The 16,485-nt window shown below is 47.8% G+C and overlaps 1 protein-coding gene across 1 annotated transcript; it reads left to right on the top strand.

The window, feature by feature from the left end:
• Positions 1-735: 735 nt before the first annotated feature.
• MRPL54 (mitochondrial ribosomal protein L54) lies at positions 736-11,428 on the top strand. The gene is made up of 3 exons (XM_081936559.1): positions 736-906; positions 3,840-3,996; positions 11,163-11,428. The coding sequence occupies exons 1-3, from the start codon at positions 804-806 to the stop codon at positions 11,293-11,295; spliced, it is 393 nt and encodes a 130-aa protein (XP_081792685.1). The 5' UTR covers positions 736-803; the 3' UTR covers positions 11,296-11,428.
• The last annotated feature ends 5,057 nt before the right edge of the window (positions 11,429-16,485 follow it).

Consider the following 16,485-nt stretch of genomic DNA (forward strand, 5'->3'; position numbering starts at 1 on the left):
GCACCAGTAGCCTGTTATCCTGTTGTAATATATCAGAATCCAATGGAATATAGACTAAAGCTTTTCTTAAGCTTTAACTGTTATGACACAAAAAATTGGTACCCAGACGACACACTGTTTAATGAATGATGAAATGTTTGTATTAAAAGATTTTTTTAAAAAATGCTAAAAAAAAAAGAAATGTTATGTTAAGTTTTAAGTATCAGTATTAAAATAAGAATAGATATAAATAATTAATAAGGTGGTAAGCTTTAACCGTTATGACACAAAACATCTGTAGCCCGATGACACACTGTTTAATGAATAATGAAATGTTTGTATTAAAAGAAAGTTTTTTAAAAATTGCTTAAAAAGTTTTTTTAAAAAGAATATGGATGCTTTTCTGAGCAAATCTGCAGCACGCCATCAAAATTGGGCTTCAAGGACTGCGCCCAGCTGACGAAGTGATTTAGGGATGGCGGGAACATCTTCCATTTGGGCATCAACTACAATGACCATTTCATAATATTTCATAAGTGCAAGAAGCTGTGGGGATTTTTTCTTGGAAGAAACCTATTGCAACCTATGAAATATTCGTCCAAGCGGACTGAAGAAGACGGATCTTGTGATGCAGCACGTTTGAGGCGGGCGCCCGGTTGGGGAAGAAAGCGGTTACGTCGCCATTGTAATCAACGCTCGGCGATCGCAAAAGGAAACGGGGAGGAGGCAGACGAACTACGTTTCCCACAATGCTCTCTGCTTCTGCGCCGACTCCGTTTGTCTGAAACCTCCCGAGTCGGCGAAAGGATAGGTTTCGAGGTCGCATGGCTTTGGTTGGGCTGCAGCTTCGGGCTGCTGTCTGCTCCTCGCTCTCCAAACTTTCGTGGTCGCGGCTGACCGTCAGAAACTATGCTGCCAAAAAAATGGGTAAGCCAGACTTGAAGGCCTTGGGCGTCCTCCATGGTCGGATGGGGGAGCATCTCAGAATAGCCTTGCACCAAATGGACAACCATTTGTCTGAAATGGTACTATAGGGTTACTTGCATGAGCAGGGGGTTGGACTAGAAGACCTCCAAGGTCCCTTCCAACTTTGTATATTTACAATACAATACAATACAATACAATACAATAGCAGAGTTGGAAGGGACCTTGGAGGTCTTCTAGTCCAACCCCCTGCCTAGGCAGGAAACCCTATACCGTTTCAGACAAATGGCTATCCAACATCTTCCTAAAGACTTCCAGTGTTGGGGCATTCAAAACTTCTGGAGGCAATTTCTGTTCCACTGATTAATTGTTCTCACTGTCAGGAAATTTCTCCTCAGTTCTAAGTTGCTTCTCTCCTTGATTAGTTTCCACCCATTGCTTCTTGTTCTACCCTCAGGTGCCTTGGAGAATAGTTTGACTCCCTCTTCTTTGTGGCAGCCCCTGAGATATTGGAAGACTGCTATCATGTCTCCCCTAGTCCTTCTTTCTCTTAAGCTAAACATACCCAGTTCCTGCAACCGTCCTTCATATGTTTTAGCCTCCAGTCCCCTAATCATCTTTGTTGCTCTTCTCTGCACTCTTTCTAGAGTCTCCACATCTTTTCTACATCGTGGTGACCAAAGCTGAATGCAGTATTCCAAGTGTGGCCTTACCAAGGCATTATAAAGTGGTATTAACACTTTACGTGATCTTGATTCTATCCCTCTGTTGATGCAGCCTAGAACTGTGTTGGCTTTTTGGCAGCTGCAGCACACTGCTGGCTCATATTTAAATGGTTGTCCACTAGGACTCCAAGATCCCTCTCACAGTTGCTACTGTTGAGCAACGTACCACCTATACTGTACCTGTGCATTCCGTTTTTTCTTGCCTATTTATTTTATTTATATATATTTATTTAGTTTGTCAAACATGTACAAGATAACAGGTATAAGTATAAACATGGACATGAACAAAGGAAATGGGGACGAATCAATGGGGACAATAGAACAGAGATGTTAGGCATGTTGGTGTGCTTAAGCACACCACCTTTATAAACCTCTTAGGAAAAGAGTGAGGTCCACAGTAGACAGTTTAAGCTTAGAGTTATGGGGGTTTGAGGATGTAACAAGGGAATCAGGTAGTGCATTCCAGGCATTGACCACTCTGTTGCTGAAGTCGTATCTTCTGCAATCGAGTTTGGAGCAGTTTACCTTGAGTTTGTATCTATTGTTTGCAGGTGTATTATTGAGGTTGAAGCTGAAGTAGTCATTGACAGATAGGACGTTGTAGCAGACAATTTTGTGTACTACGCTTAGGTCAGACCTTAATCAGTGTAGTACTAGATTGTCCGAGGCCAAAATTTCAAGCCTGGTGGCATAAGGGATTCTATTGTGAGCAGAGGAGAGGAGCGGGTATTTCTTGTAAAATACCTCTGGACTCGCTCGATTGTATTAATGTCCGATATGCAGTGTGGAGTCCAGGCAGACGAGCTGTATTCAGAGAATAGATTAAAACTTGGTTATTCTGTTAAAGTTTTCCTCTTTGTTTATTTTTGATAGATTGCTCTTCTGCAAGGAAGTTCCATTTGTGCGGTTACCCCAGCCTTTTAGACTAATCCAGTGGATTAGTTTAAAAAAGCTTGTTGCTTTTAAAAGTTTTTACTTATGCTTGCCAGTGTTTCTCAACGCTGTCAATTTTAAGATGTGTGGACTTCAACTCCCAGAATTCCTCTGCCAGCATTTTTGGCTGAGGAATTCTGGGAGTTGAAGTCCACACCTCTTAAAATTCACTGAGATTGAAAAACACTGATTTAGCCTACCTGGTCTGCCTCTAGCCACTACAGCAAACTGTCTCTTAGTTGTGTTATTCTAAGCTTTATATATTTTATAGATAAGATAACCTTTATTGACTTTTTCCCCCCTGTGGGCACTCTGGCACACATTAAAATGAAATTCTATTGCCTGTTCTCAAAAGTATGCACATACATAACATACATATAGCTGTGCTATATACATACGTATGTATATACCTACACCCTAATATATAAATTAATCACTGTCCATCTTGAATACATAGTGGAAATTCACCAGGTTGATACCGTATGGAATAAAACTGTGGCTGAATCTGGATATATATTACAATAGTGGAAGTTCAGACAATACACTAAGCCCAAACTAATCGAAATACAGGTAGTCCTTGGCTTATGGTCACAACGGGCCCGAAATTTCTGTTGCTAAACGAGACAGTTAAGTGAAGTTTGCTCCACTTTACGATCTCTCTTGCCACAGATGTTAAGTGAATCATGGAAGTTGTTTAAGTTAGTAACATGGTTGTTAAGTGAACCTGCCTTCCCCATTGACTTTGCTTGTCAGAAGATCGCAAAATGTGATCACCTGACCCGGGGACACTGCAACCGTCATAACTGTGAGTCAATTGCCAAGCATCTGACTTTTAGTTACGTGACATGGGGATGTTGCAACGGTGGGAAGTGTGAAAAAATGGTCATAAGTCATAACTTTTTTCAATGCCACTGTGACTTTGAACGGTCACTGAATGAACTGCTGTGACTCAAGGACTATCTGTATACAGTATAATTTGAGGGTTATGTAAACCAGATGACTGCATGTGCAGAAAGTAGCTAGTCCTCATGATAGCGATATTTGCAGAAGGTGCCCTTTTTGAGCTGCTTCCTGAAAGTATTTTTCTGGGGGCATTAAGCTTGAGTTTCTTAAGAGTGTGAAAAAGGAATGTAAAAGAAGGGTTTTTTTCCATATCCCCTAGAGATGATTGACTTGCAGAGTGATCCCCTTTCCTCCCCTACTCCTGAATAATGTACTCACATTTTATATATATGCCAAACCAGCTTCTGAAATATATATATATATATTTCTTTTTAGTAGCAAAAGGCAAAATGAAAGGACTTTCCAAAGAAGAACTGAAAGGCCCTGAAATATGCAAGGACCCAGTTAAGCTCACCACTTATGCTATGGGAGTGAACATCTACAAGGAAGGGACGGACGTAGAGTTGAAGCCAGACTCCGAGTATCCTGAATGGTGAGCAGTGACCCTTCTCGGTTACGATTGTGGGCAAAAGAGGAATGAGATTGGGGCCACAGAAGTCTTTTGCTTCTCTTTGCTATTGTTTTTGTTTTGGGTAAATGAAGGACTTGACTTACAACCAGGGGTGTGATCCTACCGGTTGAACAACTGGTGTGCTTCACGCACGCTTCACATCTGATGCGCCTGACATGCGCAATTTACAGAGAAATCGCCTTCCGCAGGAGGAAAACAGCTGAGGTGCGGTAATCAAATCTGATGCGCCTATCAGCTGGGCTTCAGAAAAGGGAATATAGGCGAATATAGCGCAGGGGCGGGTGGAGAGACCCAGCTGAAAGTCGGAGATAACAGGTTCGCTCCCAGCTGATAGTCAAAGCTACCCAAACCGGTCTGAACTGGTAGAATCCCAGCCCAGCTTACGACCATCATGACGGAAACTCCAGGTTCCATGATGGTCGTAAGCTGAGGATTACTTGGATCAAATCTCCACTGCTTCCGAATGCCACTTCTTGTTCAAGTTTGAAAGCACTTTGCCAATTCTCCATCAAAAGTGGTACTGGTTCCCAGTTTCCAGACTCTGCAAACATTGGTTTTCTTAATAGCGTTTCTAGTCCTTATGGCTGCAGAGGCAGGCATAGGCTAGGACAGAACAAGTAAAGAACATTTTGGATTAGAGAAACAACATTATGGTTAGTCCTCGATGTACAACCACAATGGAGACCAACATATCCGTTGCTAAACAAAGTACTTGTTAAGTAAGTTTTGGCCCATTTTTTTGGCACACTTGTTAAGTGAATCGTTGCAGTTGTGAAATGAATTGTGCGGCCCTTTAACAAATCTGGGTTTTCTTCATTGACTTTGCTTGTCAGAAGCCAGCTGAGAAGGTTACAGATGATCACATGACCAGGGACAGCACAGCTGTCATAAATTCACACCAGTTGTCAAACACCCGAATTTTGATCATGCGACCATGGGGATGGTGCAATGGTCATAATGTCAGGGTTCCGAATAATGGCCCAATCAATTCAGGATTCTGAAGCTTTTCTCAAAGATCCATTTAATTGTCCTGATTTAGGCTTCCCAAAAGCATGAAGCCAACTCCTTGTCCTGACAAAAAACCCTTTTATTAATTGACTGTGAATTCTGCTCATTCACATCTGGCAAAGTCTTTCAAGGGAGGATTTGCGGTCACAGACCTTATCTGGCTTGGAGAGCTGACAGGCCGATCTCTGCAAAACTTGGCAAGGAGTCTCTGAGAGTCACGAACCAACTAAGCGAATTAATTGCCTCCTGCAAACTCCACTCCCCTGTCGCTCCTCTTTTATTTCCTCTGGGAGGGGCCATTCATCGTCCACCTGTGGCCTTACTCCCAAGTCGACTCCTGTTCTTTAGCTGTTCCCTTCGTCTGGCCACTCTGCGCATGCGCACACTGGGAACAGGTTCCAGCTGTTCTTCTGCCTCACTGACTCTGAAGGCAGCTGATAACTTGCCAGACGGCCCTGGCGCCTCTCTGCCTCCGACACAGAGCCTTCATCAGAGCCTTCCCCAGACTCCAGGACTGGCCCATGTTCCTCCCCAACCTCCTCACTGTCTGAATCTGCTGACAGCTCTGCTGGCGGGCCACAACACTTATTGCGTACATCATATTGGCACATTCAAATGTGAAACAAACTCTAAATATTTCCTGCGTTTTATTAGAATAAAAGGAATAGATATCGCCCACCCCGCTGGTGTCACTGGTCACGTTAACCAACCAGATGGATAGCAGGCTGCTCAGCTACCCCCTCCGGCCCTCAGGAGCTCTCGTTGAGATAACCTTATCGCTGTTATGTCTGGCATCTGGGAGGAAATTATCCCACACCCCGTAGTTCCCCCTACCCCCCATATGTATGGCAACGAAGGAACGAAGGAGAAGGAATATGGCTTCAGCTAGTTGTTTTGAGAGTTGACACATAAGCCTGAAAACTGGTCATAAATCACTTTTTTTCAGTGCCGTGGAATTCTGGGAGTTGAAGTCCACAGGTTGTAAAGGCGCCATAGTTGTTCGCCCCAATCTACAGCCTCACTCTCAGTTTTGATTGTCTGCTTTCCAGTTCACTTCATTCTTCTAACTCAGTATTTCTCAACCTTGTCCAGACAAGGTTGAGAAATACTGAGTTAGAAGAATGAAGTGAACTGGAAAGCAGACAATCAAAACTGAGAGTGAGGCTGTAGATTGGGGCGAGCAACTATGGCGCCTTTACAACCTGTGGACTTCAACTCCCAGAATTCCACAGCACTGTGCTCGTCTTTCTGCCTCCTGCAAAATTTCCCCCCCTCACACATTTTCTAAATAACTTGTTCACTTCACGGTGTCATCCTTACAACAGTAATACTTGACCATTATCTCTGAATGACAAAATAGACAGATCCCGCGTATGGATTAGAGGACAAACACAAATATATGAAGCCACGAAAAGAGTAAAAGGATGGAAACGGAAATGGGGCTGGTCACATACTAGCAAGAAGGACCGACGGCGGGTGGCAGCCATAGAATGGATCCCCCTGGATAAAAAGCACCCACGAAAGAGACCTAAAACAAGATGGATGGATAACATCAAGCAAATATTGCGTGCCCAATTGGCAAAAGAAAGGACTGTTTCAGTTGGAAACATGCGGAAGAGGCCTTCATCCTGCAGAGGATAGACATTGATGATGATCTCTGAATAAACCACATTATTTATGTGTGTTTGTTATTTCCAGATTTAAAATAAAAGAACAGTGACTAAGGCAGATACAGATAAGCACTTCACTTACAATCATTCACTTAGTGACTATCCAAAGTTACAGCGGCACTGAAAAAAGTTACTTATGACCAATCTTTTATTTATTATTATTTATTTTATTGAACTTATTAGTCGCCCCCTCTCCCCACAGGGACTCGGGGCGACGTACAGAGCAATAATCAAGATAGCACCATAAAATCGTGCAGAGGAGGTAAAAATAAGTCCATAAATAAGCATACTTACAAAGTTTAAAACCCCAAAAATATTAAAAACAAAATTTCCCATTGTAAAATGACCTGGGGTGGCAAGATAGTAACGTTATGCCAGGCCGGCTTGACAAAACAGGTAGGTCTTCAGCTTCATACGGAAGGAGCGAAGATCGGTTGTTGTCCGGATGTCTGGGGGGAGGTCATTCCAAAGGGTAGGGCCCACCACAGAGAAGGCCCTACTCCTGGGCACCGTCCCCAGGCACTCTCTAGAGGACGGCACCCGGAGTAGCCCCTCCCTGTGTGAGCGAGTGGGTCGCAGGGATGTATGGGGCAGGACGCGATCCCGCAGGTAACTAGGCCCTGTGCCATGGAGCGCTTTGAAGATGGTAACCAGTACCTTGAAGCGCACCCGGTAGGCCACAGGAAGCCAGTGCAGCTCGCGCAGGATAGGTGTTATATGGGAGAATCTCGATCTCCCCATAATAACCCGCGCGGCTGCATTCTGGACCAACTGCAGTCTCCGGGCGCACCTCAAGGGGAGCCCCATGTAGAGAGCGTTACAGTAGTCCAGGCGGGACGTCACCAGCGCGTGAGTGACTGTGCGCAAGGCCTCCCGGTCCAAAAGGGGCCGCAACTGGCGCACGAGGCGAACCTGGAGGAACGCCCCCCTTGCCACGGTCGCCACGTGATCTTCTAAGGTCAGCCGATCGTCAAGGAGGACGCCCAAGTTGCGCGCCCCTTCCACCGGGGCTAATTGCTCATCCCCGATGGTCAGCGATGGAATATGCTGATTGAATCGGGAAGCCGGGAACCACAGCCACTCTGTCTTGGAGGGGTTGAGCCTGAGCCTGCTGTCATCCATCCAGACCCGTACGGCTTCCAGACATCGGGTCATCACTTCGACAGCCTCGTTGGGGTGGTTTGGGGTGGAAATGTACAACTGAGTATCATCAGCGTACAGATGGTAACTCACCCCAAAACTACGGATGATCTCGCCCATCGGCTTCATATATATGTTGAACAAGAGAGGCGAGAGAATCGACCCCTGTGGGACCCCACAAATGAGGGGCCTTGCGGTCGACCTCTGCTCCCCCGTCAACACACATTGCGTCCGGCCAGAGAGGTAGGAGTGGAACCACCGTAGCACGGTGCCTCCAATCCCCAACCCCTCCAGCCGGCGCAATAGGATACCATGGTCGATGGTATCGAAGGCCGCCGAGAGATCTAATAGAACAAGGATGGAGGAACAACCCTCATCCTTTGCCCTCCAGAGATCATCCACCAACGCGACCAAGGCCGTCTCCGTGCTGTGACCGAGTCGGAAGCCGGACTGGCGCGGGTCTAGATAATCATCTTCCTCCAGGTGACGCGGAAACTGCTGAGCCACCACACTCTCAACAACCTTTGCTAAAAAAGGAAGGTTGGAGACAGGACGATAATTTGCTAGTTCCTTTGGGTCCAGAGAAGGCTTCTTGAGCAGGGGCCTGACCACCGCCTCTTTCAGGGCGGCCGGCATCCGGCCCTCCCCCAACGAAGAGTTCACCAGCCCCAGTAGCCAGCCTCGTGAGCCCTCCCAGGAGGCCAGCACCAACCAGGAGGGACACGGGTCCAGTAAACATGTGGTGGCCCGCAGTCGCCCGCGCAACCTGTCCAAATCTTTGATGACAACAGGGTCAAACTCCTCCCAGCATGGTCTCTCAAGACTAGTCCCGGACGTCCCCACTGGAGCACTGGAGTGGGTCCAACCTCTCCGGATATGATCGATTTTATCCTGCAGGAACTCTCCAAATTCCTCTGCCCTGCCCTGCAATGGGGGGTCCCGCTGCTCCTGTGACAGAAGGGAGCGGGTCACCCGAAACAGGGCAGCAGGGCGGTTCTCTGCGGACGCTATAAGAGTGGCACAATACTGACGTTTGGCCACTCTTATTGCCACAAGGTAGGTCCTTATGTAGGCTCTTACCTGTGTTCGGTCAGCTTCGGAGCGGGAGGATCTCCACTTACTCTCCAGGCGTCTCCTAAGGCGTTTCATCGCCCTTAGCTCCCCGTTAAACCAGGGGGCCCGGGTCGATCGTGGCCGTCGGAGAGGCCGCAAAGGCGCCACCCGGTCCAAGGCACCGGCAGCCGCACTATTCCATGCGGCTACCAGGTCCTCAGCCCGGGAGCGGGACAGGTCAGCAGGAAATGGCCCAAGCTCAGCCTGGAACCTATCCGGTTCCATCAGGCGCTTGGGGCGGAACCATCTGGGATAGTCTGGTTCCGCCTCCCCGCGGTGGGGAGTAGCGCCAGGGAAGTCAAGCTGGAGAAGTGAGTGATCTGACCATGACAGGGGCGTGATGACTAAATGCCCTCTTCCCAGATCACTCGTCCACTGGTCGGAGACAAACACAAGATCCAGAATGTGGCCTCGCTCGTGAGTGGGGTCCTGAATTACTTGAGTCAGACCCATGGCTGTCATGGAAGCCATGAATTCCCGGGCTACCTCGGATGCCTTTCCCGTTGACGGCAGGTTGAAATCCCCCATCACTAGTAGTTTGGGGGTCTCAACCGCCATCTCCGCGATCCGCTCGAGGAGCTCGGGCAGGGCCGTTGATGTATGGCGGGGAGCCAGGTATACTATCAACAGGCCCAACTGACTCCCTGGACCCCACTTTACGCCCAGAGACTCACAACCAGATGTCTGCGACACAGTGAATTCTCTCGGTGCCAGATCGTCCCGGATGATAATTGCTACCCCCCCACCCCTACCTTGGGCCCGTGGCTGGTGGAATACACGGTAACCTGGAGGACACATTTCCCTGAGGGGTAACCCCCCCTCTGGGCCCAACCAGGTTTCCGCTATTCCTGCGAGGTCCAGCTCCCCCTCTGTGATCAAGTCACTGATGAGGGGGGCCTTGTTAACCACGGACCTCGCGTTACATAACATCAGCCTAAGGCCCAGGCTCTGCTGATCCTGTCCACCTAGTCTGCGGGGGTTGGTGCAAGCGACCGGGCGTATCCAGTGGCCCCGGTCTGCCAACCGACTATACGTTCTTCTGGTGTCCTCGCGCCTGCCCCTCCCTACGACCGTCGTGATTGGAATTCCCCTTATAGGGATGTTATTTCCTGCCACCCGCTCCGCTTCGCTACCTTCCGTCTTGACCCTCCCTTCCGTCTTGACCCTACATGTTGGCCTGGTTGTATCCATACCCCAGGGCCAAACCAACCCTCCCCGCTCCCTGGAACCCCTTAAAAGCTTTACAAAACATTTTACTAAAAAACCCCTAATCCCCCGCTTCCTCCACCTCTCTGGGTTAATAAACCCCTTTTAATGTTCTACCCTGTTTTCCCCGAAAATAAGACCTCCCTGGATAATAAGCCCAATCGGGCTTTTGAGTGCATGCGCTAAAATAAGCCCTCCCTGAAAATATTGCAACACGGCAGCAGGCATGAGGCGACCACGCTCGCCGCCTCCTGCACCTCAAAAATAATAAGATCTCCCCAAAAATAAGGCCAAGTGCTTATTTTGCTGGTCAAAAGAAAATAAGACCCTGACTTATTTTCGGGGAAACACGGCAAGTTGCCGGTCCCCATTTGCAACATCCCCACGGTCACCTGTTCAAAATTTGGATGCTTGGCAACTGGCCTGTGTTTATGACGGTTGCAGTGTCCCAGGGTCAGGTGATCCCCTTTTCTGACCTCCTGACAAGCAAAGTCAACGGGGAAGCCAGATTCACTTAACAACCATGTTATTATTTAACTTAACAACTGCAGTGATTCACTTCATGGCATAAAATGGCGCAACACTCCAATACCAATCGGAATGGAAATGTTGGGTTTAGCTGTGGTCGTAATTCAAGGACTACTTGTACAGAGGTTTGATCAGAGCCGTGGTGGCGCAGTGGTTAGAATGCAGTATTGCAGGCTGATGGCTGCCAGGTGTTTTGATTCTCACCAGCTCAAGGTTGATTCAGCCTTCCATCCTTCCGCAGTCAGTAAAATGAGAAACCAGATTGTTGGGGGCAATATGCTAACTGTGTAAACCGCTTAGAGAGGACTGTAAAGCATAATATAAGTCTAAATGCTGTTGCTAACACAGACAGTTTCCTCCATAGAAAGCTATAGTCCCTGCTGTTTATAAACTTTTCAAGATGCTGCGTGACTCAATTTATTTTATTATGTCTGTTTCTCTCCTTCTTTCTCCCGTTACCAGGCTTTTCAAAATGGACCTAGCCCCCCCTAAGAAGCTGGAAGAGCTTGACCCGGATACTATGCAATATTGGCGTCTGCTCCGGAAACAGAATACAAAATTAGGGAAAAAGCTTTGGAAGACAAAACCATTTTGATGCTGATACTAAGACATGAAACGGAGGCCACCTCAGGAAGGACTTGGGATATTAGGAAGTGGGATTCTGTTTCTTTTACTATTTTTATTCTTCTCTCTAAATAATGACCAATAAAAAGCTCTACTCTCTATAATTCTTACGATTTCCCATTATCTCAAGTTTTCGTGTACTCCTGGTTAAAGATTATAGCAGTAGAGGTAATTCTCAATTTGCAAAGGTTCATTTAGTGACCCTCCTAAGTTACAATGGCACTGAAAAAAGAGACCTTTTTTTCACACTTATGACTTGCAAAATATTCGTGGTCACATGATCAAAATTCAGGCATTTGATGACTGACATATTTACTCACTTTACTTTATTGCCATTGTATTTATATACACAGTATACACATACAACGAAATTCACATAACACCCAGAGACCAGGCCCAACACACATAACAATCCCCAAACACACCCCCACCCACCAAAAAACTTCCCCGCCCCTAAACCACCCAAGCATCCACACAAGAGACCAAGTAGTGCTGTCCAATAGCTCACTGATGGTGGCCCATTAGTTCATTGTTGAGTGCAATTATAGCTCTGGGATAAAAGCTATTCAGAAGACGTGTGGTCCTAGTTTTAATTGTTCTGTATCTTCTGCCAGAAGGCAACAGTCTAAAAAGATTATATGCAGGATGGGAAGAGTCCCTGAGAATGTTATGCAACTTTCTCAATCAGCGAGATGCGAAGATGTCATCCAGGATTGGTAGCTGGAGCCCGGTGATATTCTGGGCAGTTTTAATGCTTCTCTGTAGAGCTTGTTTGTCCGCTGCAGAGCTGCTCCCATACCATGCAAGAATGCAAGAGTTTACGATGGTTGCAGTGTCCTGGGCTCATGTTTTGCCACCTTTTGACAAGCAAAGTCAATGGGGGAAGCCAGATTCACATAACAGCTGTGTTAACTAACGTAATAACTGAAGAGATTCACTTAACTGTGCTAAGAAAGGTCGTAAAATGGGGCAAAACTCACCAACTGTCTCTCTTGGCAACAGAAATTTTGGGCTCAACTGTGGTGGTCAGTCAAGACCTATCTATATTTTTTGACCTTGGCAACTTTAAGAAAGTGGGATTCTGGGAATTGAAATCCGTGCATCATAAAAGTTGAGAAGGCTGAGAAACAGTGGGTTGTAGAATTTGATCTCTAGCACATTTGAAATAGCCCTGATAGGGTTGATTTGATTTGCACCATGAGAACTACATCATGAGAGCTTACTGTATTTTTCGGAGTATAAGACGCACCGGAGTATAAGATGCACCAGGAATTTGAAGACGCAAATTAAAAAAAAAGGTTTTTGCACTCTGCAGGCCTCCCTGTTTTTTGTGAAAACGGGCTAATTTTTTCTAAAAAAAGGGGAGGCATAAATAGCCCTTCTCGCGAAAACGGTCCCTTTTTTGTCAAAAAAAAAAGGGCATGCATAGCCTTTAGGAGGTTTATAGAGTGCTCCTGGGGGCTTGGAAGGCAAAATTGAGCAAAAAACAGTCTGTTTTCCGCTCATTTCTGCCCTCCCCAGCCCCGAGGAGCACTCTGGGAGCCTTCTAAAGGCTATGCACGGCCGTTTTGTGAAGGGGGTGGGGTTTCGGGAGGCAAAAATGCTGTTTTCAGTGTATAAGGTGCACCCAGATTTTCAGCTTTTTTTTTTGAGGGGAAAAGATGCGTCTTATACTCTGAAAAATGCAGTAATTTAGGATGTACTGTATATTGTTTAAATTGTGAATCTTGCAAACATAGTCCTTGACATACAACAGTCCACGTAGTGACCGTTCAAAGTTATAATGGCACTGAAAAAGTGACTTGTCACACTTATGACCCTTGCAGCATCCCCATGGTCAGGCGATTTACATTCGGATGCTTGTTAACTAGCTCCAGTGGTGGGTTCCGAATCCCGTCACAACTGGTATGCTGCGACGGGGCTGGGCGTCCACCACGGGCATGCCCGCTGCGTACCCATGCGCACCCACTGCCCTGCAGTGCTTCAGCTGCTCGGCGGAGTGTCGCGCAGGTGCCATATTCTGCGTATACGTGTGCAAATGGCCCGCTAGCTTAAAAAGAGGTAAGAAACGAGGGCTGGCAGGTGAGCCCAACGGAAACCCTGTTTCGGTACGGTGGCAGCTGCTCCCAGCTGCCACCGGTACGCACATACCAGGGGTGTACCGACCGGAACCCACTGACTAGCTCATATTTATGATAATTGCAGTGTCCCAGGGTCATGTGATCCCCTTTTGCATCATTCTGACTTGACAAAATCCATGGGGAAGCCACATTCACTTAACAGTCGTACTACTAATTTAAGAACTGCAGGGATTCACTCAACAAATGTGTCAAGAAAAGTTGTAAAATGGGGCAAAATTTAAGAAATGTCTCACTTCGCAATATAAATTCTGGGCTCGGTTGTGGCTAGACCAAAAACAATGGATGGAAACTAATCAAGGAGAGAAGCAACCTGGAATTAAGGAGAAACTTCCTAACAGTGAGGACAGTTAACCAGTGCAACAGAAGTTGCCTTCAGAAGTTGTAGGGGCTTCAGGTTTTTAAGAAAAGACTGGACAGCCAACTATCTGAAATGGTATAGGCCAGTGGTGGGCAACCTTTTTTTTCAACTGAGCCAAATCTCGCCAAAACCACGATTGAAATTTATTTTGATAGCCACATTTTTAAAACCGAAAATACATAGGATGGTACACTGTTTTTAGTTTCAATAAACTCTGGCATTTGAAGCACGCAAGTCTTAAAGCTGTCAAGTTGCAAGACCCTTGCACCTCTAACCCTTTAGAAAAAAAAACCCAGGGTCTTCAAACCTGACAGCTTGAAGACTGGTGGACTTCAACTCCCAGAATTCCTCCTCCAGTCATGTTGGCTCAGGAACTCTGGCATTGAAGCATGCAAGTCTTAAAGCTGTCAAGTTGCAAGACCCTTGCACCTCTAACCCTTTAGAAAAAAAAAACCCAGGGTCTTCAAACCTGACAGCTTGAAGACTGGTGGACTTCAACTCCCAGAATTCTGAGAGTTGAAGTCCACCAAGGGCATCAATCATATTAGCCCAGGGATCTGCAAAATTGGCTCTTAAGACTGGTGGACTTCAACTCCCAGAATTCTGAGAATTGAAGTCCACCAGTCTTAAAACAGCCAACTTTGCAGACCTCTGTGTTAGCCCAAAGCCTGGCGCTGGGCGGGCCTTGCTCCCCCATTGGTGGAGCCCCAAGAAGCGAGGAGGGAGAAAAAGAGACGGAGGCCAAGGAGCTTTCCCTCCCGCCCCCTCCCAGCAAAAATCTAACCGGGGAGCCGGGCGTGCAATAGCAAATTAGCCGATCACGCCGCCGCTTGGGCAGTAGCAAATTAACCGATCACGCGGCGTGATCGGCTAATTTGCTACTGCCCGCCCGGCTCCCCTGTTAGATTTTTGCTGGGAGGGGGCGGGGGGGGGAAGCTCCTTAGCCTCCGTTTCTTTTTCTGCCTCCTGGCTTCTCGTCCCCGCCCGACTTCAGGATCCTCCCTAATCATTGTGGGTTGAAAAGAAAAAAGGGAAAGGGGCGCTTGTTTTGAAGTGCCCGAGAGGAGGGAGGGGAGAGGGCGCCCAGCACACAGAAGAGCCACATTAAAGTGTGTAAAGAGCCGCATGTGGCTCGCGAGCCGCGGCTTGCCGACCACTGGTATAGGCCCTATACCAGTGATGGCAAACCTATGGCACGCGAAGCCATTTCTCAGGGCACGCGAGGCGCTGCCCTGTCAGCTGGCCAGCGCGCATGCGCACGCTGAGTTCACCTTTTTAAAAGCTATTTTTCGCCCTCCCCAGGCTCCAGAGGCTTTATAGGAGCCTGGGGAGGGTGAAAAGAGCCCCCCCGCCCCCCCGGAGGCTTCACGAACCATCCAGAGGCTTCTCTGAAGCCTTTGGAACGCTTAAAACAACGCTCCGAGCAAACCGGAAGTGCTCGGAGGGTCTTTTTAAGCATTCCGAAGGCTTCAGGGACTGTCCGGAGGCTTCCCTGACACCTTCAGAGCACTTAAAACGACCCTCCGAGCAAACCGGAAGTGACTTCCGGTTTGCTCGGAAGGTCGTTTTAAGCTTTCCAAAGGCTTCAGGGAAGCCTCCGGATGGTCCCTGAAGTCTCTGGAGGGCCTCCGGGGGGGGGGAGGCTCTTTTCGCCCTCCCCAGGCTCCTATAAAGCCTCTGGAGCCTGGGGAGGCGAAAAAAGCATGTAAAAATGGGGAGGGTCGCGTGTTGTGTGCGCATGCGCACGGGGGGGATCACGCATTGCATTATGGATGGGCACGCCCGCACACGACCCCCCTGCGCTCCCCCCACTTGTGGCACGCGAGCCAAAAAAGGTTCGCCATCGCTGCCCTATACTATAGGGCAGTGGTGACTAACCTTTTTTGGATTGCGTGCCAAAAGCGGGGGGAGTGCAGGGGGTGGGGGCCCATGCATGCCCACACCCATAATGCCATGCGTGACACTCCCCCACACACTTTTGATGTGCTTTTTTCACGCTCCCCTTAGCTCCAGAGGCTTTCTAGGAGCCTGGAAAGGGTGAAAACAACCTCCCCCGCCCCGGTAGGCTTCAGCAGCTTCCCTGAAGCCTCCGGAGGGCAAAAAACAGTCCTACGGGCAACCCGGAAGTTCGGGAATGATGACTTCCAGTTTGTCCGTAGTGCCGTTTTTTGCCCTCCGGAGCCTTCAGGGAAGCTTCCTGAAAGCTCTGGAGGGGGAAAAACGGCCCTATGGACAAATCGGAAGTCTGTTCCTGAACTTCCGGTTTGCCTGTAGCGCTGGTTTTTCAGGCTCCGGAGGCTTCAAAACAGCCTTAAAAGAAGGCCAAAGTCAGTTGGCCAGCGCATGCATGCCTGCTGGAGCTGACAGGCCAACGTCTCGAGTGCCCTAATAAATGGCTCCATGTGCCACCTGTGGCACGTGTGCCATAGGTTCACCATCGTGTCTATAGGGTCTCCTGCTTGAACAAGGGGTTGGACTAGACCTCCAAGGTTCCTTCCAGCCCTATTCTGATTGACAATAGCTTCCTGATCACTTTTCCTTGCCTATTACAGTCCTTCCTTCCTTCCCTCCCTTTTTCATTCTTCCTGATATTTTTATCCTGCCTTATTATTTTTATAAATAACTCAAGACAGGGAACATATTCACTCCCCCTATTTTCCCC

The sequence above is a fragment of the Natrix helvetica genome (assembly GCF_964273705.1).
Source record: "Natrix helvetica genome assembly, chromosome: 1".
NCBI classification, from domain to species: domain Eukaryota; kingdom Metazoa; phylum Chordata; class Lepidosauria; order Squamata; family Natricidae; genus Natrix; species Natrix helvetica.

Bases quoted from the DNA above. Each gene is read 5' to 3' on its own strand.
- MRPL54 (XM_081936559.1), top strand. From the start codon at position 804: ATGGCTTTGGTTGGGCTGCAGCTTCGGGCTGCTGTCTGCTCCTCGCTC. The intron at 907-3,839 runs GTAAGCCAGACT...ATTTCTTTTTAG, and splicing joins CTATGCTGCCAAAAAAATGG to TAGCAAAAGGCAAAATGAAA. The intron at 3,997-11,162 runs GTGAGCAGTGAC...TCCCGTTACCAG, and splicing joins GACTCCGAGTATCCTGAATG to GCTTTTCAAAATGGACCTAG.